At 43.4% G+C, this 24020-nt stretch overlaps 1 protein-coding gene across 2 annotated transcripts; it reads left to right on the top strand.

Moving 5' to 3' along the window:
* The first annotated feature begins 534 nt into the window (after positions 1-534).
* On the top strand, positions 535-23170 carry herpud1 (homocysteine-inducible, endoplasmic reticulum stress-inducible, ubiquitin-like domain member 1). Of its 2 annotated transcripts, none has more exons than XM_078544133.1 (8): positions 535-968; positions 5532-5609; positions 8127-8204; positions 11017-11132; positions 11224-11346; positions 18683-19027; positions 21227-21374; positions 22474-23170. In XM_078544133.1, the coding sequence occupies exons 1-8, from the start codon at positions 828-830 to the stop codon at positions 22654-22656; spliced, it is 1212 nt and encodes a 403-aa protein (XP_078400259.1). In that variant the 5' UTR covers positions 535-827; the 3' UTR covers positions 22657-23170. The 2 variants fall into 2 exon arrangements, with proteins under 2 accessions (XP_078400259.1, XP_078400258.1); XM_078544132.1 differs by having other exon boundaries at positions 703-968; positions 11014-11132.
* Positions 23171-24020: the final 850 nt, after the last annotated feature.

Genomic DNA, 24020 nt, shown 5'->3' on the forward strand with positions numbered 1-24020 from the left:
GGGGTGTGCTGGGGTGGGGGGGGGCGGTAGGGGGTGTGCCGGGGTGGGGGGGGCGGTAGGGGGTGTGCTGGGGGCGGTAGGGGGTGTGCTGGGGGCGGTAGGGGGTGTGCTGGGGGCGGTAGGGGGTGTGCTGGGGTGGGGGGGGGCGGTAGGGGGTGTGCTGGGGTGGGGGGGGGCGGTAGGGGGTGTGCTGGGGTGGGGGGGGGCGGTAGGGGGTGTGCTGGGGTGGGGGGGGGCGGTAGGGGGTGTGCTGGGGGCGGTAGGGGGTGTGCTGGGGGCGGTAGGGGGTGTGCTGGGGTGGGAGAGATGCTGTTGCTGCCCTCTCCCCGGGCCAGCCTGTGATTGAGCTGAAGCGGACATTGCATCAGCCGCTGGGCTGGGCGGCCCGGCCGGCCCGGGGTGACTGAGCCCCGCAGAGAAGGCGGGGATTCCTCCCTCCCTCCTGTCTGCACTTTGTGTGTGTGTTTTTCTCCGAGCTCCACGTCGCTCCTCCTGTCGACCAATCGCCGGCAGCCACACGCTGGTTTTGGCAGCGGAGGACGGGCCGACACGAAAACAAGAGAAGTCGCTTCAAAGTAAAGGGAGAGGAAAAGTTGCTTCGAGCCGGAGCTGCCGGACTTGCCCCACAGCCTAGCTTCGACTCCCCATCGGAAAGAGAGTTTGACCAGCCTCCCCTCTCCCTCCCTCTCCCCTCGCGGTAAGGACTCCTGTTTATGCTCATCCTGCTGCTCTCAGCCCCGCCGAGTATTTCCTGGAGGCTGAGCGAGCTCTTGCGTCGCTGGGAAGGTTGTTCGGATTGAAGAGAAAGCAGCCCCGCCAGCCGAGTCATGGGGACGGCCGAGGAGACGGTGACCTTGCTCATTAAGGCGCCCAACCAACGGTACGAGGACCAGAAGGTCCAGGCGGAGCTGGGCTGGACCGTGAAGAGACTGAAAACCGACCTGAGCGATAAGTACCCGAGTCACCCGGTAAGTGAACTAAAAGAGTTGACCGAGCTTGTGGCCGGCGCATTTAACCCGTGCGCCTTTAATGCCAGGGACTGGGAGCCCAGTTTATTGCTTATGTGGAAATCTTGGTCGTCCCTGTAAAGTTTTGTTCAATGTTCCTGTCAACTTGTAGACCCGCGGCTGACAGTGGGGATTCAGCTGGCACTTCACAGCCGCTCTTCCCAAACTTTTAAGGCCCCCAGACATTCAAACAGGGCAAAGCAGCCAAGTACCGAACCTTTTGGCGGCGATCCAGCAGGGGCTGTCTCAGCTTCGTGCACCTTGGCCAATCCTGTACGACACGTTCCCAGCAAGCTACGGAATCTAAAGCAGAAACTGGCGTTGGGGGAGCGAGAGAGAGAGTTGACTTGTTCTAGTTTCTTATCCACCACTCAAAATGATACAGGGTGGGGGTGGAACAGTACTAACTTTAGTGAACGTTAAATACAGTTTACAGCAACTATATGTTCAAGAGTTTGTTTTTTGCTTTTCTTCCAATTGACTATAGATTCTAAAATGATCTCTGAATTCCAGAAAATGCCCAACTTGATTTTTTTAAATCAGATACATGTATAATTTTCCCAAATGTAGTTAACTCTACACTAGATACCCTGAACCCTCTTTGAAATGAGGATTGTGTGTAGAAGCTAAGAGCCTTCATTACTTTAGGATGAGTTTAGATCCCAAATTTTGACCTGCCCACTGTACTGTGATTCATAACTGATCGCAGAACTGATCACAATCTGGTACAGTGATCTCCCCTCTGAAATGTAAGGAACACTGACATTTAACAATTCTTGGGCATCCTAGAGTCACTGGGTACAATTTTTACGACTCCCAATATCCAGCTCTCTGAACCTTGGGAATGCTAATATGGAACAGAAGCTGATTTGCCTAATTTGGCATCTGCCCCTTAAACAAGAAATAATTGTTACTTTATGCACAGCCATTGCCTCTTTATTTGTATTTTGAAGTTCCTATGATAGCTCTGCTTCAGGCAATAAGCAGATGAAGCACACGGAAAAATCCCAGGTTTAATTCCCAATCTTTGGTGCTTTTTTTTGTTGAAAAATATACTTTATTCATAAAATATCTAACAGAACATTTCAAAATCACCATCACATAAGTACAGTCAGATTCAACTTTTACACATGTATCACAAGGTGCATTCCCATCTTTGGTGCGTCCCAGCAAAGTGATACGAGTAAATTTTTGATTGGCTTCAGTGTCTTTGGGTGAAAGAGGACATGTCGCTCCCAAGCTCACCTTCTGGTCAGTGTAGCTCCCCCTTCTGGAAGTGGACATGTCCAGTCTTCAAACGATGACAGAATAGCTGTGATGCACTATACAGCCCAATAGCCTGTTGACAATCAAGCACAAGATATTTGGGTGAAGTACTGGAGGGCTCCAGGAGCCGACACATTCAACAGAGAGAAAGAGAAGGGAGAAAGGGAAAACTAATTGTAAATGTAAGTTTTGGAAAGCTGTAACAGTAGTATAGCAATGTTATATTTGCTGCCACGGATCTGAAAAGCTTGGAAGTACAAATCACAAGTTAGCATTGCAGACACTTGAGCTGAAACAGTCTGCCCTTTTCCAATTGGTAAGGTATAGCAGTAAGTCCTTAAAGTGGGGATCAGGTGGAATCTGTTTCAAGAACATTCAGTCTGAAAACTGTTACCTCTCTCTGCTCTGAATACAATGGGCAACACTGACTTAACGTCAACAAATTATATCCTTTCAAAAGAGATGCTGTTATCTTAAGACCACATTACCCGGCAGACTTATCTATGTCAGTAAGAATGTGGTCGGCTGAGAGGAACTGGGAGCTTTTCACACAGGTTTCATATCCTGGGACCAAAGGGACTGAAATGTCTAATCAGTTGATGCACTCTTACAGTGAAAGTTGGTCTGAGTAAAACTAATTTTTCTAGACTTTTGCATGTATTATGTTAAAATAAAAACTTAGATGGCTTTGCATTGGTTTAGTTTGCTTTCAAGCCCAGAGATGTGAAGCAGCTACACATTTTATGCATTGCTGAATGTCAGTGATTTTAAAAATCTTTCTTTAAAATATACAATCACATTCAATGATATCTTAATATCATCCAATGATATATTAGAAATAGATTTCTATTTTTAATTTTGGAGGTTATTTTTTTAAAAAGTTTTTGTTTCCACCGCAATATTTTAAAATAATCTATAAAATGTCCCTGACCCCTCTCCCAACCCCTAAGTTAATCTGAGAGTCGAGAAATAATACTACTCACTCCTACCTTAGCCCATTCCCTCAGCTGTCTCCGAGTTGATAAGTAGTCACCTGCAAATGGTCATTGTTGCCAGAGAATCAAGCAGGTGTTCACTGTTTATTCATTTTTATAACAGATTATTCTCTTTTTTACATGGGTTAAAATGTGTTCTCACATTACTGGTAATACCTACAGTGCCAACATTGGGCTAGCTCACTATTGTGGCTCAATTAATGTCATACTCGCTTTACTGGTAATAGCAACAGTATTATGACTGGGCTTCCTCTTTGTTGATTACATCACTGGGTAAAATCGGCAATGCTAACATTGGGCTCATTTCCTGCTTTCTTCAGAAACAACCTAGGCGAACTCATAACATTGAAGACAACTAGCTTAAGTTCCCACCTTATGATTCCCATAACACGTCACCTCAAATTGTTGCACAGTCAGTGGCAGACATGTAGCCATTGGTACCTTAGCCTGACATGATGTAGATGCTTTGTCCAGAAACAACCCAGATTGTGGGAAGACAAAATCTGTAATTGTGTGTTTTGTTATTATAGGCAAGTGAGCACAATGTGGAGGTTTTCCATGCTCACCATTACACTTCCCAGTGAGAACACTGAGTCATTATCCCCCAGTGTAATAATCCAATGTTCTGCATTATTTGTGCCCTCCCCAGCAAGGCAAATGTTTAAACTGAGCCAATGGACACATCATAACACAAACCAAGATAGCCTTTTAAAACTGTTTTAAAACTCTTTTCTCCCAGACAACAAATATTGAGTAGTCCCCACTGTGTGCTGGCTGAAAGCTGTGGATATCAATGAATAGCTGAGGTATAAACAGCACACTTGACAATAAATGGCCTGGTGCTTGGAATGTAGCATTCTTCACTACAAGCCATTGTTAAAACACAGTCTGTGGACCTTATTAAAAAAGAATCAGATAATACTGAGATATTAGTGTGGAAAACAAGCATGCCAGGAGGGTGGAATTGGAGTAGCTGGCTCACGGATAAAGACAGTGCCACAGATCTGATGGGCTGACAGCCCAGTTTCTGCTCTGTAACGTTCTGGGTCAGTTTATATGCTTCATTGTAACATGCTTCATAATATTCAGCCACTTCTTTAAAAATTTCCCCTTTCATATACAGCATGGTCTTCCAACTGCCTTCAGTGCACTTATCTATTTGTAAGAACAGTCGAAAGCAGATGTTACTTCAAACACATACTTTCAGATAGAGGTTCTAGACAGCTGGAACTGAATGTGATACTGTTGCTACACTGTGCCAGGTGGAATAGTGTCAACCCTACTTCTGTGACATTAGCAGGCTTTGTGTCACTGTTGTTTGTATGACTCGGGGGAGGAGGTTGGGCAGAATTCCATAGAGTGCACTCTTGTGATTTTAACTAACATTATTTACCAACCAGGCCCTGTATGTTAGAAAGAGAGATAGTTAGTAGAAATTGAAAACAGCCTGCTGAATCACTAAAGCAATTGAAACATTTTTTAATGAATACATTAAGATACAAACAAAGCAAGTTACGCACACCGAATCTGATGCTAACAGCAGTGGCTGCTTTTCATCAGTGAAACATCAACTCTAATGCTTCAGATACTTCTTCAAGTCAACTGTGGCAGGGAGTTTTCCTAGTGCCCCAACTAACATTCCTCCCTCAATGAACACAACGAAATAACCAAAAATTGACTGCACATCAAGAATTGACAAACAGCAAGGAGATAAATGACCAGAGACTGGCAGCTGTGTTTGCCTAATGCCATTCACTGCAGTTCAGAAAAATAACTTGTCTGAAGCACTTTTACATTTCCCTGAGACTGGTGTGGTGCAATTATAGATACAAGACAGTCTGTCTGTTTGAGGCACCATATAAAGATAGCCTAAGGCAGCAATGGCTGTGTTAGCACTCGTCGATCACTGTTTAGGTTCCCCAGAATCTCTTGCAGCTTTCTGGCTGATTTGTCCTAAAGAGTAAAAGTTACATTCATATAGCACTTATGCACTTCTCCCAGAAGTGTCTCAAAAGTGCTTTGTTGAAAGCAAGTAACTTTGAAGCACAGTGACACTTGTTGTACAAGTAAATGTTATTTGTTATGCTATGGCACAGTATGCCACATCCAGATAAGATCCGGAGCCAATCCAAGACCACTTTGCTTATGGCAGTTTGAATAAAAGGAGTGCCATTGAAATGTCAGGAGGATTGAAAGAACTCCACACATCCAGTGCCAAATGTGTCTGTGACTGATCACCTACTGCCTGTGTTTGTTTTTTCAGGCTGAATCCGAGCAACGGCTGATTTATTCAGGAAAGCTGCTGCCTGACCACCTTTTACTGAGGGATGTGCTACGCAAGGTCAGTGCTGTGTGCCCCTAGTAGAGGCAAGAAAGCAACAAAATATTTCTCACACAATAAACAGCTTGTGTGGCTGAAAATAATTTAATATTGGCATTTTTCAGTTAAACACAAAAACTGTTGAGTTCGGCCTGATTTTTGGAATTATTTATTGATTTAATGTGTGCAATTAATGGGGATAGAAGAGTGAGAACTTTCTCTCTCCCTGAAAAGGTCTTCAGATGATCTTGATGAAATATAAGATTCTGAGGGGGCTTGACAGAGTGGGTGCTGAGAGGGTGTTCCTCCTCTAGGACTAGGGGCTACAGTTTCAGAAAAAGGTGTCACCATTTAAGACTGATGAAGAGGAATTTCTTCCCTGAGGGTCATGAGTCTTTGGAATTCTCTACCCCAGGGATCTGTGGGGACTAGGTAATTAAATATATTTAAGAAAGACTGATGCTTGAACTATAGGGAAGTTGAGGGTGATGGAGAACAGGCAGGAAAGTGGAGTCAAGGCTAAGATCAGATCAGCCATGATCGTATTGAATGGCAGAGCAGGTTCAAGGGGCCATATGGCCTACTCTTAGTCCTGTTCCTATTCTTATGTTCTTAAATTTATATCTGCATTGGCTCAGTTGGTAGCACTTGTACCTATAAGTCAGGAGATTGCAGGTTCAAGTCCCATTACAGCACATACCTGTATTTTAGGTTGATACTCCAGCGCAGTGCTAAGGGAGTGCTGCACTGTTGAAGGTGCCATCTTTCACGTGAGATGTTAAGCTCTCTCAGATGTAAACGATTCCATGGTAATATTTGGCCCTCAGCCGATATCATTCAAACACATCTGATGATTTATCTTAGGCGTGCACGAAACTCGACTCCTGTCTCCCCAAAGAATGCCCACCATCCACAAGGCACAAGTCAGGAGAGTGATGGAATACTGTCCACTTGCCTGGATGAGTGCATCTCCAACACCATCCAGGACAAAGCAGCCTGTTTGATCGATATCCCATCCGCCAATTTAAAACATTCACTCCCTCCACCACCGACGCACAGTGGCAGCAGTGTGTACCATATACAAGATGCATTGCAGCAACTCACCAAGGTTCTTTAATAGCGCCTTCCAAACCCACAACCACTACCACCTGGAAGGACAAGGGTAGCAGATACATGGGAACACCACCACCTGCAAGTTTCCCCCCAAAGCCACACACCATCCTGACTTGGAAATATATCATTGTTCCTTCACTGTTGCGGGATCAAAAATCCAGGAACTCCCTAACAACACCGTTGGTGCACCTACAGCAGATGGACTGCAGCGGTTCGAGAAGGCAGCTCATCGCCACCTTTATGAGGGTAATTAGGGGTGGGCAACAAATGCTGGTCTAGCCAGTGATGCCCACATCCCATGAAAGAATAACAAAAAAAGTTGACTGTTGCATTTCCTGCATTAAAAGATTGATTACACTTCAAAAAGTGCTTCATTGGCTGTAAAGCACTTTGAAACATCCTGATATCATGAAAGGGTGCTATAAGAATGCAAGTTGGTTCCTCTCTCAATCCTTGTAATGTGTGTGCATTTACTCAATAGTGTGAAGTCATATAGAGAGTGGGGACACAGGACTGTGTTGTTTCATTGAAGTACTGTCATTAAGTTAGTGTGATTTGGTTGAATATCTATTGCTTATCAGGGTGATGATGTCAGTGCAACACTTTGACACTAAATGTGGCAATAGGGATAAAGTGCAGTACTCGCAGGTCAGCTACAGCACAGATTAGGCAGAGTAAAGTTCCCTAGCAGAGAGCTTTAATTCTAGCTACAATCCCCTGCAGCACTAATGAGTCTTGCAAAGGCCTATGACCCTTCTAATTGGAGTTGCCACTCAGCAATGAATTATGCTATGGTCTCAGGGTTACTAAGAATGTTGTTTGAATTGACCCAAGCTCATATCTGATTAGAGGAGATTTTCATCTCTGGGCTGGATTTATTCCCAGGTACCAGGGATGAAAGGCTTGTGAGCTGTAATGCTAAACAAGTAACTGCTGGTTATTCTCAGTTAAGCTGGTCATGCAACTTCCCCAGTTTACAACAGCCATGTGCTGAAACTATATATATATATATATAAGCTATGCATTATTATATAAGCACTGGTTTTTACCTTTATGATTGAATTCATGGACACATATCTCAGGAATGGGTTACAACATCACCTGGTACCAGCTGAAGTAAACTAAAGACTTCAATCGAACTATGTTAACAAGTTGGTGTCTCCCTTTTCAATGGTGATATTCAGATATTAGTTACTTACAAAATTCTTCCTCAGCAAAATTGTTTCTTTACATAAAAAAGCTAAAGGGTCTTGATTTAGAATAAATATTTCTTTACACTGACGGCATTGGGGAAATATAAATCCAAATACACAAGTTAAAGGGCATTCCTTGGAGGCCTTGCCAATCAGCTGCTGCCAGAAATCCAGAAATACCTAGAGTGGGTCATGTGCTAATTGTCTTGCCTCTCTCATTTGTCTCCTGCAGAGCGACCAATACCACACCCTTCACCTGGTCTGTAACTTGAGAAGTGGATCTGAATCTACACAGGCAGCAAATGTGAAGGTAAAAGGGAAGAAGCAGGGGAAGTACGCACCTGCATGCACACTGTATAGCATGGGGAGCTTTATAAGGCTGCATCACTGCAAATGGGAATATGACCAACATCCTCTGAGATCAAGACCAAGGGAATTGTGGCATTTGTTTAGCTTGATACTCAGTTGAATAAAATGTAAGTCACATACTGTTGTACAAACCAAAAAACTGCCACAGTAACTGCAAACTAGAAGCTTTAAACTGAGCAAAGAACTGCAGATTGCTCATTCTTGTGTAGGAAGCTGGGCATCAAAGAAGATCATTATCCATTCCACCTCCTCCATGACTCACTAACGGTGTTGATGTGTCTTTTGATTTGGTGCCGAGCTCACGTTCCTCTAATCTGAACCAGAAGTTAATTAGTTTCTTGTTAATACTTCAGCTGATCTTTGGTAAATGATCAAAGAGCGAGTGAACAAATGGCCCCACTGAGGCCTCTTGTGCAGTTCTTCCCATTCCACAATTTATATAATGAGGATGGGGTAGAGGATAATGTTGGGTTCGCAAGTTATGGATGCAAAATGTGTGCATTGGTGAATTATTAACTGAGAAAGAGACTGAGTTGGCAGTGTGGTACCACCCTCTAACTATATAGTTTTAGTAACTCCTCTAAGCCACTTACTCTGGTGATATTAGGACCTCTGCGACCGTCCTTCAGTCTGAATTTCCTTTCTTCACCTCCTGCTTCTGACTTTGATAGTTCAAAACCAGTTCCAGAGACTTCAGCATGTAATCTAGGCTGACATTTCAGTACAGAACTGCACTATCTCAATGATTTGGACATTCAACAGAGGCCCCCTCAGGTGGATGGAAAAGATACCCTGACAGTATTTGAAGGACAGGGTTATTTCTCGCAGTGTCCTGGTCTACATTTATCCCTTGACCAACAGCACTAATTCACATTAACTATCATTATCTCATTGGTGTTTGTGGGCACCTGCTGCATGCAAATTGACTGCCACGTTTACCTTTCAAACAAGTAGTGACTCACTCTTGAAGCAGTTAATTGTCTGTAAAGCACTTTGGGCTGTCCTGAGATGTGAGAGGCACTATATACAAGCAAGTTTGCTTTTTCTGTACTATTGGTGGCAGAGTCTTCAGGTGCTGGGACTCTCTGGACTGCCCCTGTAAACTTCTGCTTCTCTGTTTGCCTTTCAGAGCCACCTGAAAACCCACCTCTTTGACCAAACCCTCTGTTCCCTCTTTTACCTTCCACAAAAGTTTAACAGGAATTACTCTCTTTCTCCTTGAAGTGCTTGGGTCATTTTTTTTCTCGTACTTCAAAGCAGCAGAATGTTTGTTAACATCAGCACTTGATATGTATGCCTAAATATAGATCCACACACATAAAATGGAAATAAAAGATTAAGGACTGTGGTTCTGTGTTGCAGCTTTATATTTTTTAGTGTATTGAGGGTGAAACTGTTCAATTCTTATGGGAGTTGAACAGTGTAGCACTGAGGTACAAAGAGTATTTTTAAAGCGGTATGTTACTATGCTATGGAGGAAAAGGATTAACTATTGAGATATATCACGGAGAAATGCAGTCAGACGAGTGTGAAGCTTCTCACTTTCTGCTTCGAACAGTCATGAAAGCCACCCACAGGATGAGAGCAGGTGCAGTGCAAAGTACACAAACTTATTTTCAACAAATGTTGTCCCCTGCTCTGAAGATTTGCATACTTGTAATGCAAAATGCCCAGCTGTGTCATGAGCTGAGAGCAGGTTATTTATATCCTAATTGCTTTCGGTCTTCTGCTAAAATCCCACAGAGGAGGAATCTAATTGGAAGTTATTGCCATTCTGGATCCTACTATTTAATTTTTAATTGACACCTTGTGCATTGGAATTGAATAAATCTAAGTTTTTGTGAATGGATTTAGTCAGTGTTATTGGGGTACGACGCCCATTCATTGTGGGTAAGTAACAGGTAGCCTGCCTGCTGACTTTGATGGAGTAGAAAATCAATCAAAGCGCAAAACAGGCTGCTATAGCCCAAGATAAAATTTTGCCCTATTGAGGCTTGTGGCTGAGGAGACGGAGCCAAAGCCTTTAACGAGCGTTCAGCCTAAAACCAATTGTTTTGTCCAGGGATGTGAATTGCTTCCATTTTGGGGTCAAATGGAACATTGGGCAGATACTGGGGAGGTGATGGCGTAGTGGCATTGTCACCGGGCTAATAATCCAGAGACCCAGGGTAATGTTCTGGGGACCAGGGTTCAAATCCCACCATGGCAGGACTGTATTTATTCAATAAAAATCTGGAATAATCTGATGATGACCATGAAACCGTAGTCGATTATCATAAAAACCCATCTGGTTCACTCATGTCCTTAATGGGGGAAATCTGTCGTCCTTGTCTGGCGTATATGTTGACTCTTAAATGCCCTCGGGGCGATTAGGGATGGGCAATAAATGCTGGCCTAGCCAGCGACGGCAATGTCCCATGAACAAATATAAAAAAAAATACAACAAAAAGACTCTAGCATATCTACTCTTGGTATTGGAAAGTGTAAGCCATAGATTGCTGATTAGAGGAAAAAATGAGCAAAGTGGAAAGACTGTCACAGAGCTGTAGCTGTGAGTTATTGCTGTGCTGGGAATAGGTCAAAACTAACTTTTCCCAAGTGCATTTAAAGGACGAAATAAAGAAAATGTCAGACAGTAAGTTTGATTGACATCAGCTTGTTCGTCTGTCCACTGCTCATTTTTCCCCATGCACTCTCTACTAGGCCTGAGTAGCAGGTTGACTTTTCTTTTTCTCTCTTGTTCCTGTAAGCAGGAAGAAGCTACGCCTAGAGCCTCTGGCCAGGAAACCCTCACTGTTCCCACTACAGCAGCTGCAGATGGCCTCCGTCACAGAGGGCCTGCATCCTTCCCTTGGGCATATGGTGTCTGGTAAGTATGAAGAGAGTCTCCTTCATCACAGACTTGATGTTTTTCTTCATTTAATATGTATTTTAATTGGTCTTCAATTTGTCATTGAAAGGCCTGCAGGAGAAGTGCCCCAGAGACCAGTGGGAATGTCTGGCCTAGCTGCATACAATCTGTACAGCTCTCAGCAAATCGTTTGGCTCCAGCAGATGTACGCAAGGCAGTATTATATGCAATAGTAAGTATTTAACTTGTTCTGCAGGTTATCTTTAAATGTGAAGGGGTTTTCTTGGGGTAATTCCTGGATCACACTGCACCTTTTTCCAGTTTTGCTACAATATTACGACCATCGATTGGTTATGTTTACAAGCAATGAATGATGCTCTTTCTATTCTTGTATGTACTGCCATTCGTTAATGGAGAGATTGCCCCATGGCGAATGTAGCCAAATAATCTCACACCCAGTATGCCCATTACTTGATGAGTTATTGTATTTTAGATGTCTCTTGACTTGAAATTTGAAAGTAAGTGAAGGTTATTTAGCATTATTAATATTCAAAAAGTTTACAGTTTGGGAACACTGTGCCATTGCATTGAAATGCCTCACTTCCCACAACAAATTTCTTTGACTGTAGGGAAATGCTGCAGCAGCAACAGAACCAATGGGAGAAAGCTCCTACTAGTACCTGCACACGCCTCTGCAGATAAAAGGGAACAGGCCCTCTCCCTGCCTTTGGCAGGTGATTAGTCCAGTCAGAGGTTCCTATTCTCAAAGAGATAGGAAACGTTGGCAGCACTAAGATATCTGAAAGTTCAGCACCCCTCTCCCACCCCAATTACGATATGTGCTGTTTTTAGTATCTGGATGAAAACAGGCATGTCCAGCTGGTTAGAAAGCCTGACTGGCCTCATCCAAGAAGAGACCAGCAGTTATATAGTTATATCAGCAGCCACTGATGCACCTCCTTGGTGATAATCATGAATATTGTCTTCACTGATTTTGAACCAACATGGAGCCAGATATAGAGCTGTAGCATTTGCTTCTTGCACACCTGCAGCTAGCATGCAGCAAAGGGCTGGCAGAGTCAGTGCCAGCTATGGCCTCCTATCTGTTGTCTTCTCCTTCAGGCATGCTGGAAGTTCTATGGAGGTCATGGCATGGAGCAGAAAAGAGGTTAATCCTGTCTGACTGCTAGTTCATGACTGCACTTCGGGTTTCCATTGGCTAAATGCTTGCCTGTCCCTCAGTGGCGGATTTAGAGTTAGTGGAGCCTTGTGTGTAGCTTTATTTTCGAGGCGCCTGAAAATTAATCTCTAATTATCAATCTCAAGTTACTGTTAACAGTTTACTGGCAGGGAAACATCCTATGCTGTTATCGGACACTTTACACGGTAAATGACATATGATCCTGTGAATCATCTTCCTTTAGTTTAGATAAGTGTTTGGATACTAAACACCTTATTTTATAGTTAGTTTAAAGAACATGGCTTGTAAATCAAAGAACTGTTAGAAGCGCAAATGATATATTACTGAATAAATTTTTTCCACTAATCCAGTGCTGAACAAAATCACTTTATAGAAAACAGGAATATTTTTCCTTAACTTTGTGATTCATTGGGATTGTATGAAGTGAATATTGAAATGGTTTATTTAATTTTGTGGAATGATCACTTAGTAGATATTTTGCGTTGTTCGTTTAATTTTAAATCCATCATATTGCATTTACCAACTTTTGTCCATTGTTGTTGGTGACAGTAAACATGCCAAGAATATTTTACAGCTGGTTAATACTCCAGTTACAGTTCGAATTGAGACTTGTGTGAAACTGTTCACTTTAATTTTCGAAAATAATAAGATTGGATTGTAAAATCCTGCTTTTGCCAGTAATTTAAAGAACATTTTCTGCACGTTGTAGAAGGCAAATGCATGATAAAATGCATCTTATCCCCGAATCGTTTCCACAACTCGGGTATAGATCAAAATCCATTTAGGGGAAAATGGGTGTATCTTATTCAAATTCAGCCTTCATGGGATTACACAGAGTGAAAATTGAAAGGGTTTATTTACTTTGTCAAAATTGCTTTTAATGCATATTATGGACTGTTATATTTTCAGTTCATTTGACTTCAATTAGGGAATTATTTTTCCATTTCTATTGATAGCAGTGACATGTTTAGAGCAACTTGCATCTGAGTAATGAATACTTTAAAGTAAGAGACCAAAATGTATATCAGACTTAGATTGAACATGGAATCCAACTCAAATAATGGGACAGTTAGTTTTAATTTCTCCCCTGCGTCTCTTGTGCAAACAGAGCAGAATGGAATTGAAATTCTTAGTAAACTGAACCTGCTAGTAGTAGGGAGCCGTCAGCATTGGAATAGAATGTACCACAGTCTGGGACGTAAGTTCACTCTGAGTGTAGCAACTCAGTCAAAGCTGCAGCTAGTGCTGACTGAACCCCCTCACACACTTTTGACGCAGGTATTTTTCGGTGGAATTGATGTGTAACCACTATGTGATACAGTGAACAAAAATATTTTGAATGGTTTATTCAGCTTTGAAGTGTTGGACAAGGACTGTCAATATTGGAAAGTTAAATATTTAGTCGAGGGTAGCCAATGTTTCTCTAACTAGTATAAAGATGGTTATAATTAGTATCAATTGCACTCTCAAAAAAATGAGAATAGTAAAAGTTTCCACATCTCCCAGGGATTTGCTGTACAAATATTTTTGATAAATTAGTTGTTATTCTTCTCGGAATTATGACCGTTTCAATTCAAATCAGGTTTTCTAAAGCACGCATTTTTATGTATATTACGTATGTGATCATGAAAGTTTGTCAGTCTCTTTCCAGATCCTCCATATCTTTTACACAGGATCATGTTGTATTTCATGAGATATCGGGTTCAGTTTCTCAATTTTGTTTCACATGCTGTACTGATCGCTTTGTATAGCGTTTCTGTACTCATTTGTATCTTTCACATCGGCCGTTAGATCCCAAGGAAATTTTACTCAGTCTTGCAAATATTTTTTTTTTATTCGTTCATGGGATGTGGGCTTTGTTGACTGGGCCAGCATTTGTGGCCTATCCTTAGTTGCCTTTGAGAAGGTGGTGGTGAGCTGCTTTCTTGAACCGCTGCAGTCCATGTGGTGTAGGTACACCCACAGTGCTGTTAGGGAGGGAGTTCCAGGATTTTGACCCAGCAACAGTGAAGGAACAGCAATTTATTTCCAAGTCAGGATGGTGAGTGACTTGAAGGGGAACTTTCAGATGGTGCTGTTCCCACCCATCTGCCTTTGTCCTTCTAGGTGGTAGTGGTTGTGAGTTTGGAAGATGCTGTCTAAGGAGCCTTGGTGAATTCCTGCAGTGCATCTTATAGATGGTACACACTGCTGCTACCGTGCATCGGTGGTGGAGGGAATGAATGTTTGTGGATGGGGTGCCAATCAAGCGGACTACTTTGTCCTGGATGGTGTCAAGCTTCCTGAGTGTGTGGGAGCTATATTCATCCAGGCAAGTGGAGAGTATCCATCACACTCCTGACTTGTGCCTTGTAGATGGTGGACAGGCTTTGGGGAGTCAGGAAGTGAGTTACTCGTCGCAGGATTCCTAGCCCCTGACCTACTCTTGTAGCCACAGTATTTATATGGCTAGTCCAGTTCAGTTCCTGGTCAATGCTAACCCCCAGGATGTTAATAGTGGGGAATTCAGTGATGGTAATGCCATTGAATGTCAAGGAGCGATGGTTAGATTATCTCTTGTTGGAGATGGTCATTGCCTGACACGAATGTTACTTGTTACTTGTCAGCCCAAGCCTGGATATTGTCCAGGTCTTGCTGCATTTGGACATGGACTGCTTCAGTATCTGAAGAGTCGTGAGTGGTGCTGAACGTGCCCACTTCTGACCTTATGGTGGAAGGAAGCATTGATGAAGCAGCTGAAGATGATTTGGCTGAGGACACTACCCTGAGGAACTCTTGAAGTGATGTCCTAGAGCTGAGATGACTGACCTCCAACAACCACAACCGTCTTCCTTTGTGCTAGATATGACTCCAACCAGTGGCAAGTTTTCCCTCTGATTCCTGTTGACTCCAGTTTTGCCAGGGCTCCTTGATGCCACACTCAGTCAAATGCGGCCTCGATGTCAAGGGCAGTCACTCTCACCTCACCTCGGGAGTTCAGCTCTTTTGTCCATGTTTGAACCAAGGCTGTAATGAGGTCAGGAGCTGAGTGGCTCTGGCGGAACCCAAACTGGGCGTCAGTGAGCAGGTTATTGCTAAGCAAATGCCACTTGATAGCATTGTTGATGACCCCTTCCATTACTTTACTGATGATGGAGAGTAGACTGATGGGGCGGTAATTGGCTGGGTTGGATTTGTCCTGTTTTTTGTGTACAGGACATACCTGGACAATTTTCCACATAGCCGGGTAGATGCCAGTGTTGTAGCTGTGCTGGAACAGCTTGGCCAGGAGTGCAGCATGTTCTGGAGCACAAGTCTTCAGTACTATATTGCCGGAATGTTGTCAGGGCCCATAGCCTTTGCAGTATCCAGTGCCTTCAGTCATTTCTTGATATCACGTGGAGTGAGTCGAACTGGCTGACGACTGGCATCTGTGATGCTGGAGACCTCCGGAGGAGACCGAGATGGATCATCCACTCGGCAATTCTGACTGAAGATTGTAGCAAATGCTTTGTCTTTTGATAAAAACAAAAAGCTAAAAGCTACTGCAGATGCTGGAAATCCAAAACAAAAACAGAATTACCTGGAAAAACTCAGCAGGTCTGGCAGCATCGGCGGAGAAGAAATCAGTTAACGTTTCGAGCCTTCATGGCCCCGAAGAGCCATGAAGGCTCAAAACGTTAACTGATTTCTTCTCCGCCGATGCTGCCAGACCTGCTGAGTTTTTCCAGGTAATTCTGTTTTTGCTTTGTCTTTTGCACTGATGTGCTGGGCTCCCCCATCATTAAGGATGGGGATATTTGTGGAGCCTCCTCCTCCAGTGTGTTATTTAGTTGTCCACCAGCATTCACAACTGGATGTGGCAGGAGTGCAGAGCTTATATCTGATCCGCTGGTTGTGAGATCGCTTAGCTCTGTCTGTCACTTGCTGCTTATGCTGTTTGGCATGCAAGTAGTCCTGTGTAACATTGGATAAATGGTTATATTCTAATTTTGTAACTATTATTCAGGCACTAGTTCATTGGGCATGGAAACATTTTGTTTGTATTTATGGTTACACTATGAAGCATATTTCTGTAGAATCTAGTGTATGCTAGATCTGTCTGGTGTTCAGTTTTGTGGCCCCCTGTTTGTTTCATGGTAAATCTGCCACTGCTGTCACTTCTTCATCCTCTCCTCCTTCAGCATTGGCAAAAGCTGCTGCTAAGCTATTGGGTCTTTAGCGTCTTGCCATCAGCATTCAGAATTTTTGTCACCATATTTTTCCACTTCCCTTTACTCATCCCCATCCCTTTACTATAGATGTTGGCGTATAACTTGACTTTTAAGTCACAAATTCCCTCCACAAACGGGGGTTGACTTGCACACTGAGTATAAAAGTGAACAGCCAGCTTGGGTGTGAATGGTTGCCAGTTTGAAATGTCCCCGGTATCCAATCCAAAAAGTGGGCATGTCTTCACAACACAGCCTATTCACCTGCTTGATCCCTTGTGCCCAGTTTCAAGGTACCGGGAAGTAAAACATCCATTTGTGGAATGAAAGATTGAGGAAGACTGCCAATGCAAAACCATGATTTTTGGGGCTGGAAAATGGAGTTGTCTTATACATCAGGTCGACGTATACACCGCAGTGTATGGTAAATGTGACGAAAGAGTTTTCATGTCTTTCACTGCTCTGCTTTCTCAAAACAAAGAGCAACAATCTTAAAATTAGAGAGGCAGCCTTTCAGGAGTCAAATCAGAAAGCACTTTCACACGCAACAGATAAAAGCAATCTGGAATACTCTTCCCCAAAAGGCTGGGGATTATCGGTCAATTGAAGTCTTCAAGGTCTAGATAAGAACATAAGAACTAGGAGCAGGAGTAGGCAATTCAGCCCCTCGAGCCTACCCCGCCATTCATTACGATCATGGCTGATCTCATTTTGGCCTCAACTCCAATTTCCTGCCCTCACCCCATAACCGTTCAACCCATTACTAATTAAAAATCTGTTGATCTCCTCCTTAAGTTTATTCAGCATCCCGGCATCCACTGCACTCTGAGCTAGTGAATTCCACGGATTCGCGACCCTTTGAGAAAAGTAATTCCTCCTCATCTCTGATTTAAATCTACCACCCCTTAGCCTAAAACTATGGCCTCTCGTTCTAGAATGCCCCACAAGGGGAAAGATCCATGTCTATTTTGTCTGTCCCCTTTAGCATCTTATATACCTCAATTAGATCTCCTCTCATCCTCAAAACTCTAGTGAGTATAGGCCTAAACTGCTCAATCTCTCCTCATAAGACAAGGCCTGCATCTCTGGAATCAATCTAGTGAACCTTCTTTCAACCACCTCCAGTGCAACTACATCCTTAAATAGGTTTTTACTTGGTGGAGGGATTGGATCAAATGTGATTAAATAGAATTATAGTACAACAGTATACGCTGAATGACTGACTCTTGTTCCTATGTCCACATCTGCCCTTGAAGCTCTGCTGAATGAGCTGATGGTAGAAACCTGGGTGGAAACAACACAGTTTCATTTGAGTCTATCTGACACCCAACCTCCAACCACTGGAGAGTACCCATGTGGGGACTTCAGTTATGTGGTTAGATTGGAGAAGCTGAGGCTGAAACAAAAACAAAAATACCTGGAAAAACTCAGCAGGTCTGACAGCATCTGTGGAGAGGAATACAGTTCACATTTCGAATCCTTATGACTCTTCACCAGAAGCTGAGGCTGATCTCCCTAGAGAAGAGAACGTTGAGAGGAGATCTGATAGAGATGCTCAAAATCATGAGGGGGTCTGGACAGAGCAGACCAGGAGAAACTGGTCCCGTTGGCAGAAGGGTTAAGAACCAGGGTTGAAGATGATTGGCAAAAGAAGCAACAGCGACATGAGGGAGAAAACTTTTTATGCAGTGAGTGGTTTAGACCTGGAATGTACTGCCTGAGAGTGCGGTGGAGGCAGATTCATTCATGACTTTGAAAAGAGAACTGGGTAAGCATGTGAAAAGAAGAAATTTGCAGGGTTATGGGGTTGGGGGTGGGATAGTGAGTGCTGGGACTTAGTTGCTCTTGCAGTGAGCGGAATGGATACAGCGGGCCAAATGACCCCTTGTTCTGTAACCATTCAATCATTATACTTAGGCTAGCACGCCTCGAGATGCCAATAACCAATGCTTAGGGAGATCTCCTAGTTCCTTTTTAAAATAAATATCAATGTCAATCATCCCTTCAGTTAATTAGTGGCCAGAAATATTCTCATGGGGCTAATAAAACTCTTCGGGTTTCTCTGTAACCCTTGACCAATTGTCTGTTCCTGTACAGTGCTGTCAATATCCACCCAGTAACAAAGCAAGTCAGGTATTATTGGATTTATTTCTGAATTTTATTGTTTTCTTTTCCAGTCAAGCTGCGGTTGCTGCTGCTGCCGCTGCTGCCACCAACTCCCAGCAACATCCGGTGGTTGCCCCAGGGACGCCTCCAGCACTACCCAACCAGCCCCCGCTGGTCAACCTTCCGGCAGATCGGAACGCCCCCCTGCCTCAACTCAACAACCCACCAGCGAACCAGAACCTCCGGATGAACGCTCAAGGAGGCCCAGTGATGGATGATGATGACGAGCTGAACCGCGATTGGCTGGATTGGCTTTACTTGGCTGCCCGTGCCTGCTTTTTCCTCAGCATTGTGTACTTCTACTCATCCCTGAGCCGTGTGGTGTTAGTGGTGAGCGCCATTCTGCTGATATACCTGTGAGTATTCCACAGTGCCTTGAAAGGAGTTTGCTCTCTTTCACACACCCTATCTAAACGAGTGGTCAGGTTATCAACTCTCCAGAGCTGAAATCTCCAAGAGTTAAAGTTTCATTTCCTGGCAATGTAGCAAAAAAAGTAACTGGGGCATTTTCTCTGAGCTCTTTAATTTATTAGTTATGGTAACACTAGGGGTCAGGGGAAGGCTGTTTGACTGGCCAGGGCAGTTGGAGGTGTGAAACCTTATAATAACTCCTCCAGGAATATGTCCAGTCACAGTTGGCAAACCTATGTTTGATGCCATTGCAGTGCTGACTACATTATTTACATCCTTCACCTGTTACTAACTTTGACAATTGGCTTGGGAAACATTGAACCAGGCCACAGTGATTCTTTAAACTGCATCATCTTTAAAAACAATTGGTTAATTTCTAAAAATAGCATGATTTCCAGAGATCATTGTAGATTTACAACCTAACACAATGTTTGGTTATTGTTAATTATGTTCGTAATAGCTTTGTATTTTTGTTTCAATTATTAGCTCCTACCACTCCCATCATCCCCACTCCCTCCTTCTCTACCTGGAGAGTAACTAGGCAACCAATGCCTTGTCAATGCTGTTAAGAGCATAAAGAACAGGGAGTAGGCCATTCAGCCCCTCCAGCCAGCTCCACCATTCAATAAGATCATGGCTGATCTGATCTTGGCCTCAACTCCACTTTCCTGCCTGTTCTGCAGAACCCATGACACCCCTACAGTTCACAAATCCCGTCTGTAGTAAACTGATGGGAAGGGAATGGAGCAGCCTTGAGTAATTGTCCCAACTTCTGGCCCCTGTTTGCCTTCCCGATGAAGCAGTGGTGCCCTGTGAAATACTCTTTAACACGATGAAAGCTGGTGTGGGTTGTATGGAGTGGAGAGAGAATTCTCTCTAGAGGAATTTACAGCTGAGAATGTCAGAAGTAACTGGAATAGCGTCGATAAGAGCTTGGAGAGTTGGAGTACAGAGAGCTTTATTCGATGACGTGGCTTGTTTAAATTGGCTTGTTTGTCCTGTTTACTTTGTGTTCTCTTTGACGTATCTCAGTGAGCTGTGGCTAGAAGGGTCAGGGTTCAGTAAACTAAAAGCTGCAAAGTCCAGTAGATCATTAAACAGAATTCATCCATACTGCTGAGGTCAGTGCTAAACACTGCATATAGGGGAGCTCTAATTACTGCCTGCATTCTGTTCTGTTGAGTTTCCTTCTAGTCTTTAATCTTATTTAAGGCTTACTAGTTTCAGTGCTGTTTTCAAGTTCCCTATTTTTGTGTTACTAATAGCTGAAGTAAAATGGCTGGCTTACATCCACCTTGTTTATGCTATTTAATGTTTTAATTACCCTAATCCTGCCACATCTTATCTACTTAAAATCAACTGTATGGAAAAGAATCGCAAAGATATATCATTTTGAACAGACTTTGCTAGAATCTTTTTCTAAGGTGACTTAATGCCTTTTTACCTTGCTACCATATCTGGAAAGTCTCCATAGGGAGCAAGTAGTTGCAAAGTTAATTGATTTCCATGTTGGCAAGCTGTTCAACTTTGGGAGAATGAAACAAGCTCAATTTTGCCCACAGCTGACTTACCAACACATGGCAGTGTGTGGGTCAGGATATTTTGGGTGGACAATGGTGAATTGACAGCCCTTTTTACACCCCATCTGATTTCTCTTCTCCAACAAAGTATTATAGAACAAACTGCCGATTTGCTCATGCCCACTAACTAAAAGGTTAAAGTTCCCCACATGAAGCTTCCGGTGGGGGATTGTGATAGGGAATAAGACACCTGTTAGTTATTAACTCACTACAGCCTTGGCCAGAGATGCAGAAACAGTGGCATCTCTGTGCTGCCTCTGCTGAGGTTTAACTAAATCCACCTAGAACAGCAGCATGCTGATCTGTCTGGCTCATACCACACCAAATGGTGCACTTCATTATTGAACCTCCCAATTCCCGTTGAAAACAGATGGTCTGGTTACCATTCAGATCCATACACCATCCAGCAGATTATTCTGCCAGTTTGTATTCAGTTTTGTTGCACTGTCATGGTAACTTATTGCTGACTAAATGCTGTGCTGTCGAACAGCCCTTCTTCCTGGGGGCTGTGTGCTTTCCTGTTTGCTTGATAACTGAATGTGTATCCTGTGCTTTCCCTTGCAGGCATCGTGCTGGTTGGTTCCCATTCAGGCATCCAGCACCAATACAGCCAATACCAAATGCCGACGCACCAGCAGAAGCAGCTGATCTGAATCACGTAAACCAAGAACTCCAAGATAATCAGGACCACCAAGATATTGTGCAAGAAGAGGTCAGTGGAATTTACACCTGGTTTATTTGGATAGAGGATATGGAGATGGTAATACAGACAGGTGATCAGAGTTCAAATAAAGTCCATCCACTGGCTTTGTTAAGACAGTTGCTTACTACAGTTGTGGGGAATACAGAGTGCACCCACTGAAGGGAAAGGGGAATTCCGGGTGCCAGTCATTCCAGGCACTGGCTGAGAGGGCCAAGGTGCTCTTTGCCGAGTCATGTTCGTGGAGGGCTTGGAGCAAATCTCCAGGCCATCTACTCATCAGGAATAGATTGACGACAGTCGGAGGACTTTCGAAAAACCAAATCTGCCCTTTAAAAAGTGTCAACTAAACACTCAACAGTGGGAAAAAATGGCATAAGAGGTAGATGATCAGCCATGTTCTTTTTGAATGGCAGAGCAGGTTCAATGGGCTGAATGGCCTACTCCATTCAGAAGGGAAATCAGGTGGGGTGTAAAAAGGGCTGTCAATTCACCATTGTCCACTCAATGTTCCTACTGTACCTTACAAACCAGTGTATTCTATGTATCTCTATGTAAAGCGTGTGGCAGAACAAGAGATCGAAACTTACAGTACTTATTATACAGCTTACATCACTTCCTATGTTATATTTTTTGTAATCCTGCTATCATCATGATGACTTCAGGCTCCCTTTGCTGATACTGAACCTGTCTAAATAAATCTGGTTAGTGCCCAGTCCCTAATGGCCAAGATACTCCCTGCTTCAAGTGTGGTCACTGCATCTTTTTTAAGTTCTTCTATGGCCTCGCCCTCCCTATTTATGTAACTTCCTCCAACCCTCCAAGAACTCAATTTTCCTCCAATCTGGTCCCTTCTGCGTCCCTGGCTCTTTTTGCATCACCACTGACAGCCATGCCTTCAGCTGCCTAGACCCTAAAGCTTCCCTCCCCTAACCCCTCCACTCCACACGCGCTCGCTCTCTCTCCCCCTCTCTCTCTCTCTCGGGCGCGCACTTTTAAGACACTTCTTGTAACCTGGCTCTCTGTCCTAATATGTGGCTCGTTGTCAAATTTTACATATGTGAAATACTTCTTGAATACTAATCTGATCTGTTTGGTGTGTGAATTTTAGAGCGGGACACCAGATCAAGATCTTGAAGGAGTGAGTAACTCTGGAAGCAATGAAATCGCAGAGGCCCCTCTGGCTCCAGAGGCTGAGGTGGATAGGACCACGTTTGCGAATAAAGCCTGGGTGTTTTTCAAAACCTTCTTTGCTTCTTTGATTCCTGAAGGTCCCCAAATTGTGGCAAACTGATTCCAATTCTACAAAGGACTGCAATGTATTTTTTATTTTTATTTTAAAAAGTGCAATCCTAGTTTCAGTGTTTCCGGGCTTTGTGCAAAATGAAGTCAGACTGTTTCTGCTGTGAGTGGGTCTCTAAATGTGATTCCAGATGGAGCACAGGGTAGAATATGATATGTAAATGTACATTTTGTAAATTATTAGAGGAAAGACATGGAACTATTATAAAATGTGTAATTGAGACTCTTTAGCGCGTGAAGCTGTAAATTGGATCATGGAATGACTCCTCAGTGTGTGACAGTTTACAGCGTCTTTATAATTTCTCTAACAGCTGTGGCCAACGACACACTTATCTCTGCAAATATGACTTAACACTGTTAAAAGTGCTTACTCCCTCTTGTGTAAGTTTTACAAAGAGCATTTATTGGAAATAGGAGCATTGTTGATATTTTTGCAAAGGTGTAAATCTAGTTTTCACCTTACATAACAAAAAGCACAATAAAAGCATTTTTGATGTAAGTGCGAACTGCCTGCTCCCCGTGATCTGTTTTCTCTGACCCACTTTTAGTTCCTGTTGAAAGCTCCTATGACAGAAGGCAGAGTGTATGTGTGTTGCTCTGCTGAGACTTTGGGTTTCCATTAAATAGTGCTGACTGAGAGTCATGTAAGTCATGCGTCAGATTATAAAACCACACACTGGATTTCTGTTCCATTTATTTTCTATTAACTCTTTAATTTTTGACGCCTTTTCATAATTTAAACCCAGATGTTAGACTAAATGGAGCATCTTCCTCATCATTTGTTTTTAATTTAGTAGTTTTAATAGTTCTGGAGCACAAGTCCTCAGTACTTTTGTCAGCATTTGGTTAGAGCCCATAGCCTTTGTAGTATCTTGCTATCACACGGAGTGAATTGAATTGGCTGAAGTCTGGCATCTGTGATGCTGGGGACCTCCGGAGGAGGCTGAAATGAATCATCCACTTGGCACTTCTGGCTGAAGATTGTAGCAAATGCTTCAGCCTTATCATTTGCACTGATGTGCTGGGCTCCCCCATCATTGAGGATGGGGATTTTTGTGAAGCCTCCTCCTCCAGTGAGTTGTTTAATTGTTCACCACCTTCACGACTGGATGTGGCAGGACTGCAGAGTTTAGATCTGATCCGCTGGTTGTGGGATTGCTTAGCTCTGTCTATCACTTGCTGCGTATGCTGTTTGGCACGCAAGTAGTCCTCTGTTCTAGCTTCACCAGGTTGACACCTCATTTTTCGGTATGCCTGGTGCTGCTCCTGGCATGCCCTCCTGCACTCTTCATTGAACCAGGGTTGATCCCCTGTCTTGGTGGTAATGGTAGAATGGGGGATATGCTGGGCCATGAG

Source organism: Cetorhinus maximus, chromosome 6, assembly GCF_964194155.1.
Source record: "Cetorhinus maximus chromosome 6, sCetMax3.hap1.1, whole genome shotgun sequence".
Taxonomy (NCBI): Eukaryota; Metazoa; Chordata; class Chondrichthyes; order Lamniformes; family Cetorhinidae; genus Cetorhinus; species Cetorhinus maximus.

Coding starts and splice junctions, on each gene's coding strand:
- herpud1 (XM_078544132.1), top strand. CDS start 828: ATGGGGACGGCCGAGGAGACGGTGACCTTGCTCATTAAGGCGCCCAAC. Junction 11,133..11,223: donor CCTTGGGCATATGGTGTCTG/GTAAGTATGAAG, acceptor TGTCATTGAAAG/GCCTGCAGGAGAAGTGCCCC. Junction 21,375..22,473: donor AAGATATTGTGCAAGAAGAG/GTCAGTGGAATT, acceptor TGTGAATTTTAG/AGCGGGACACCAGATCAAGA.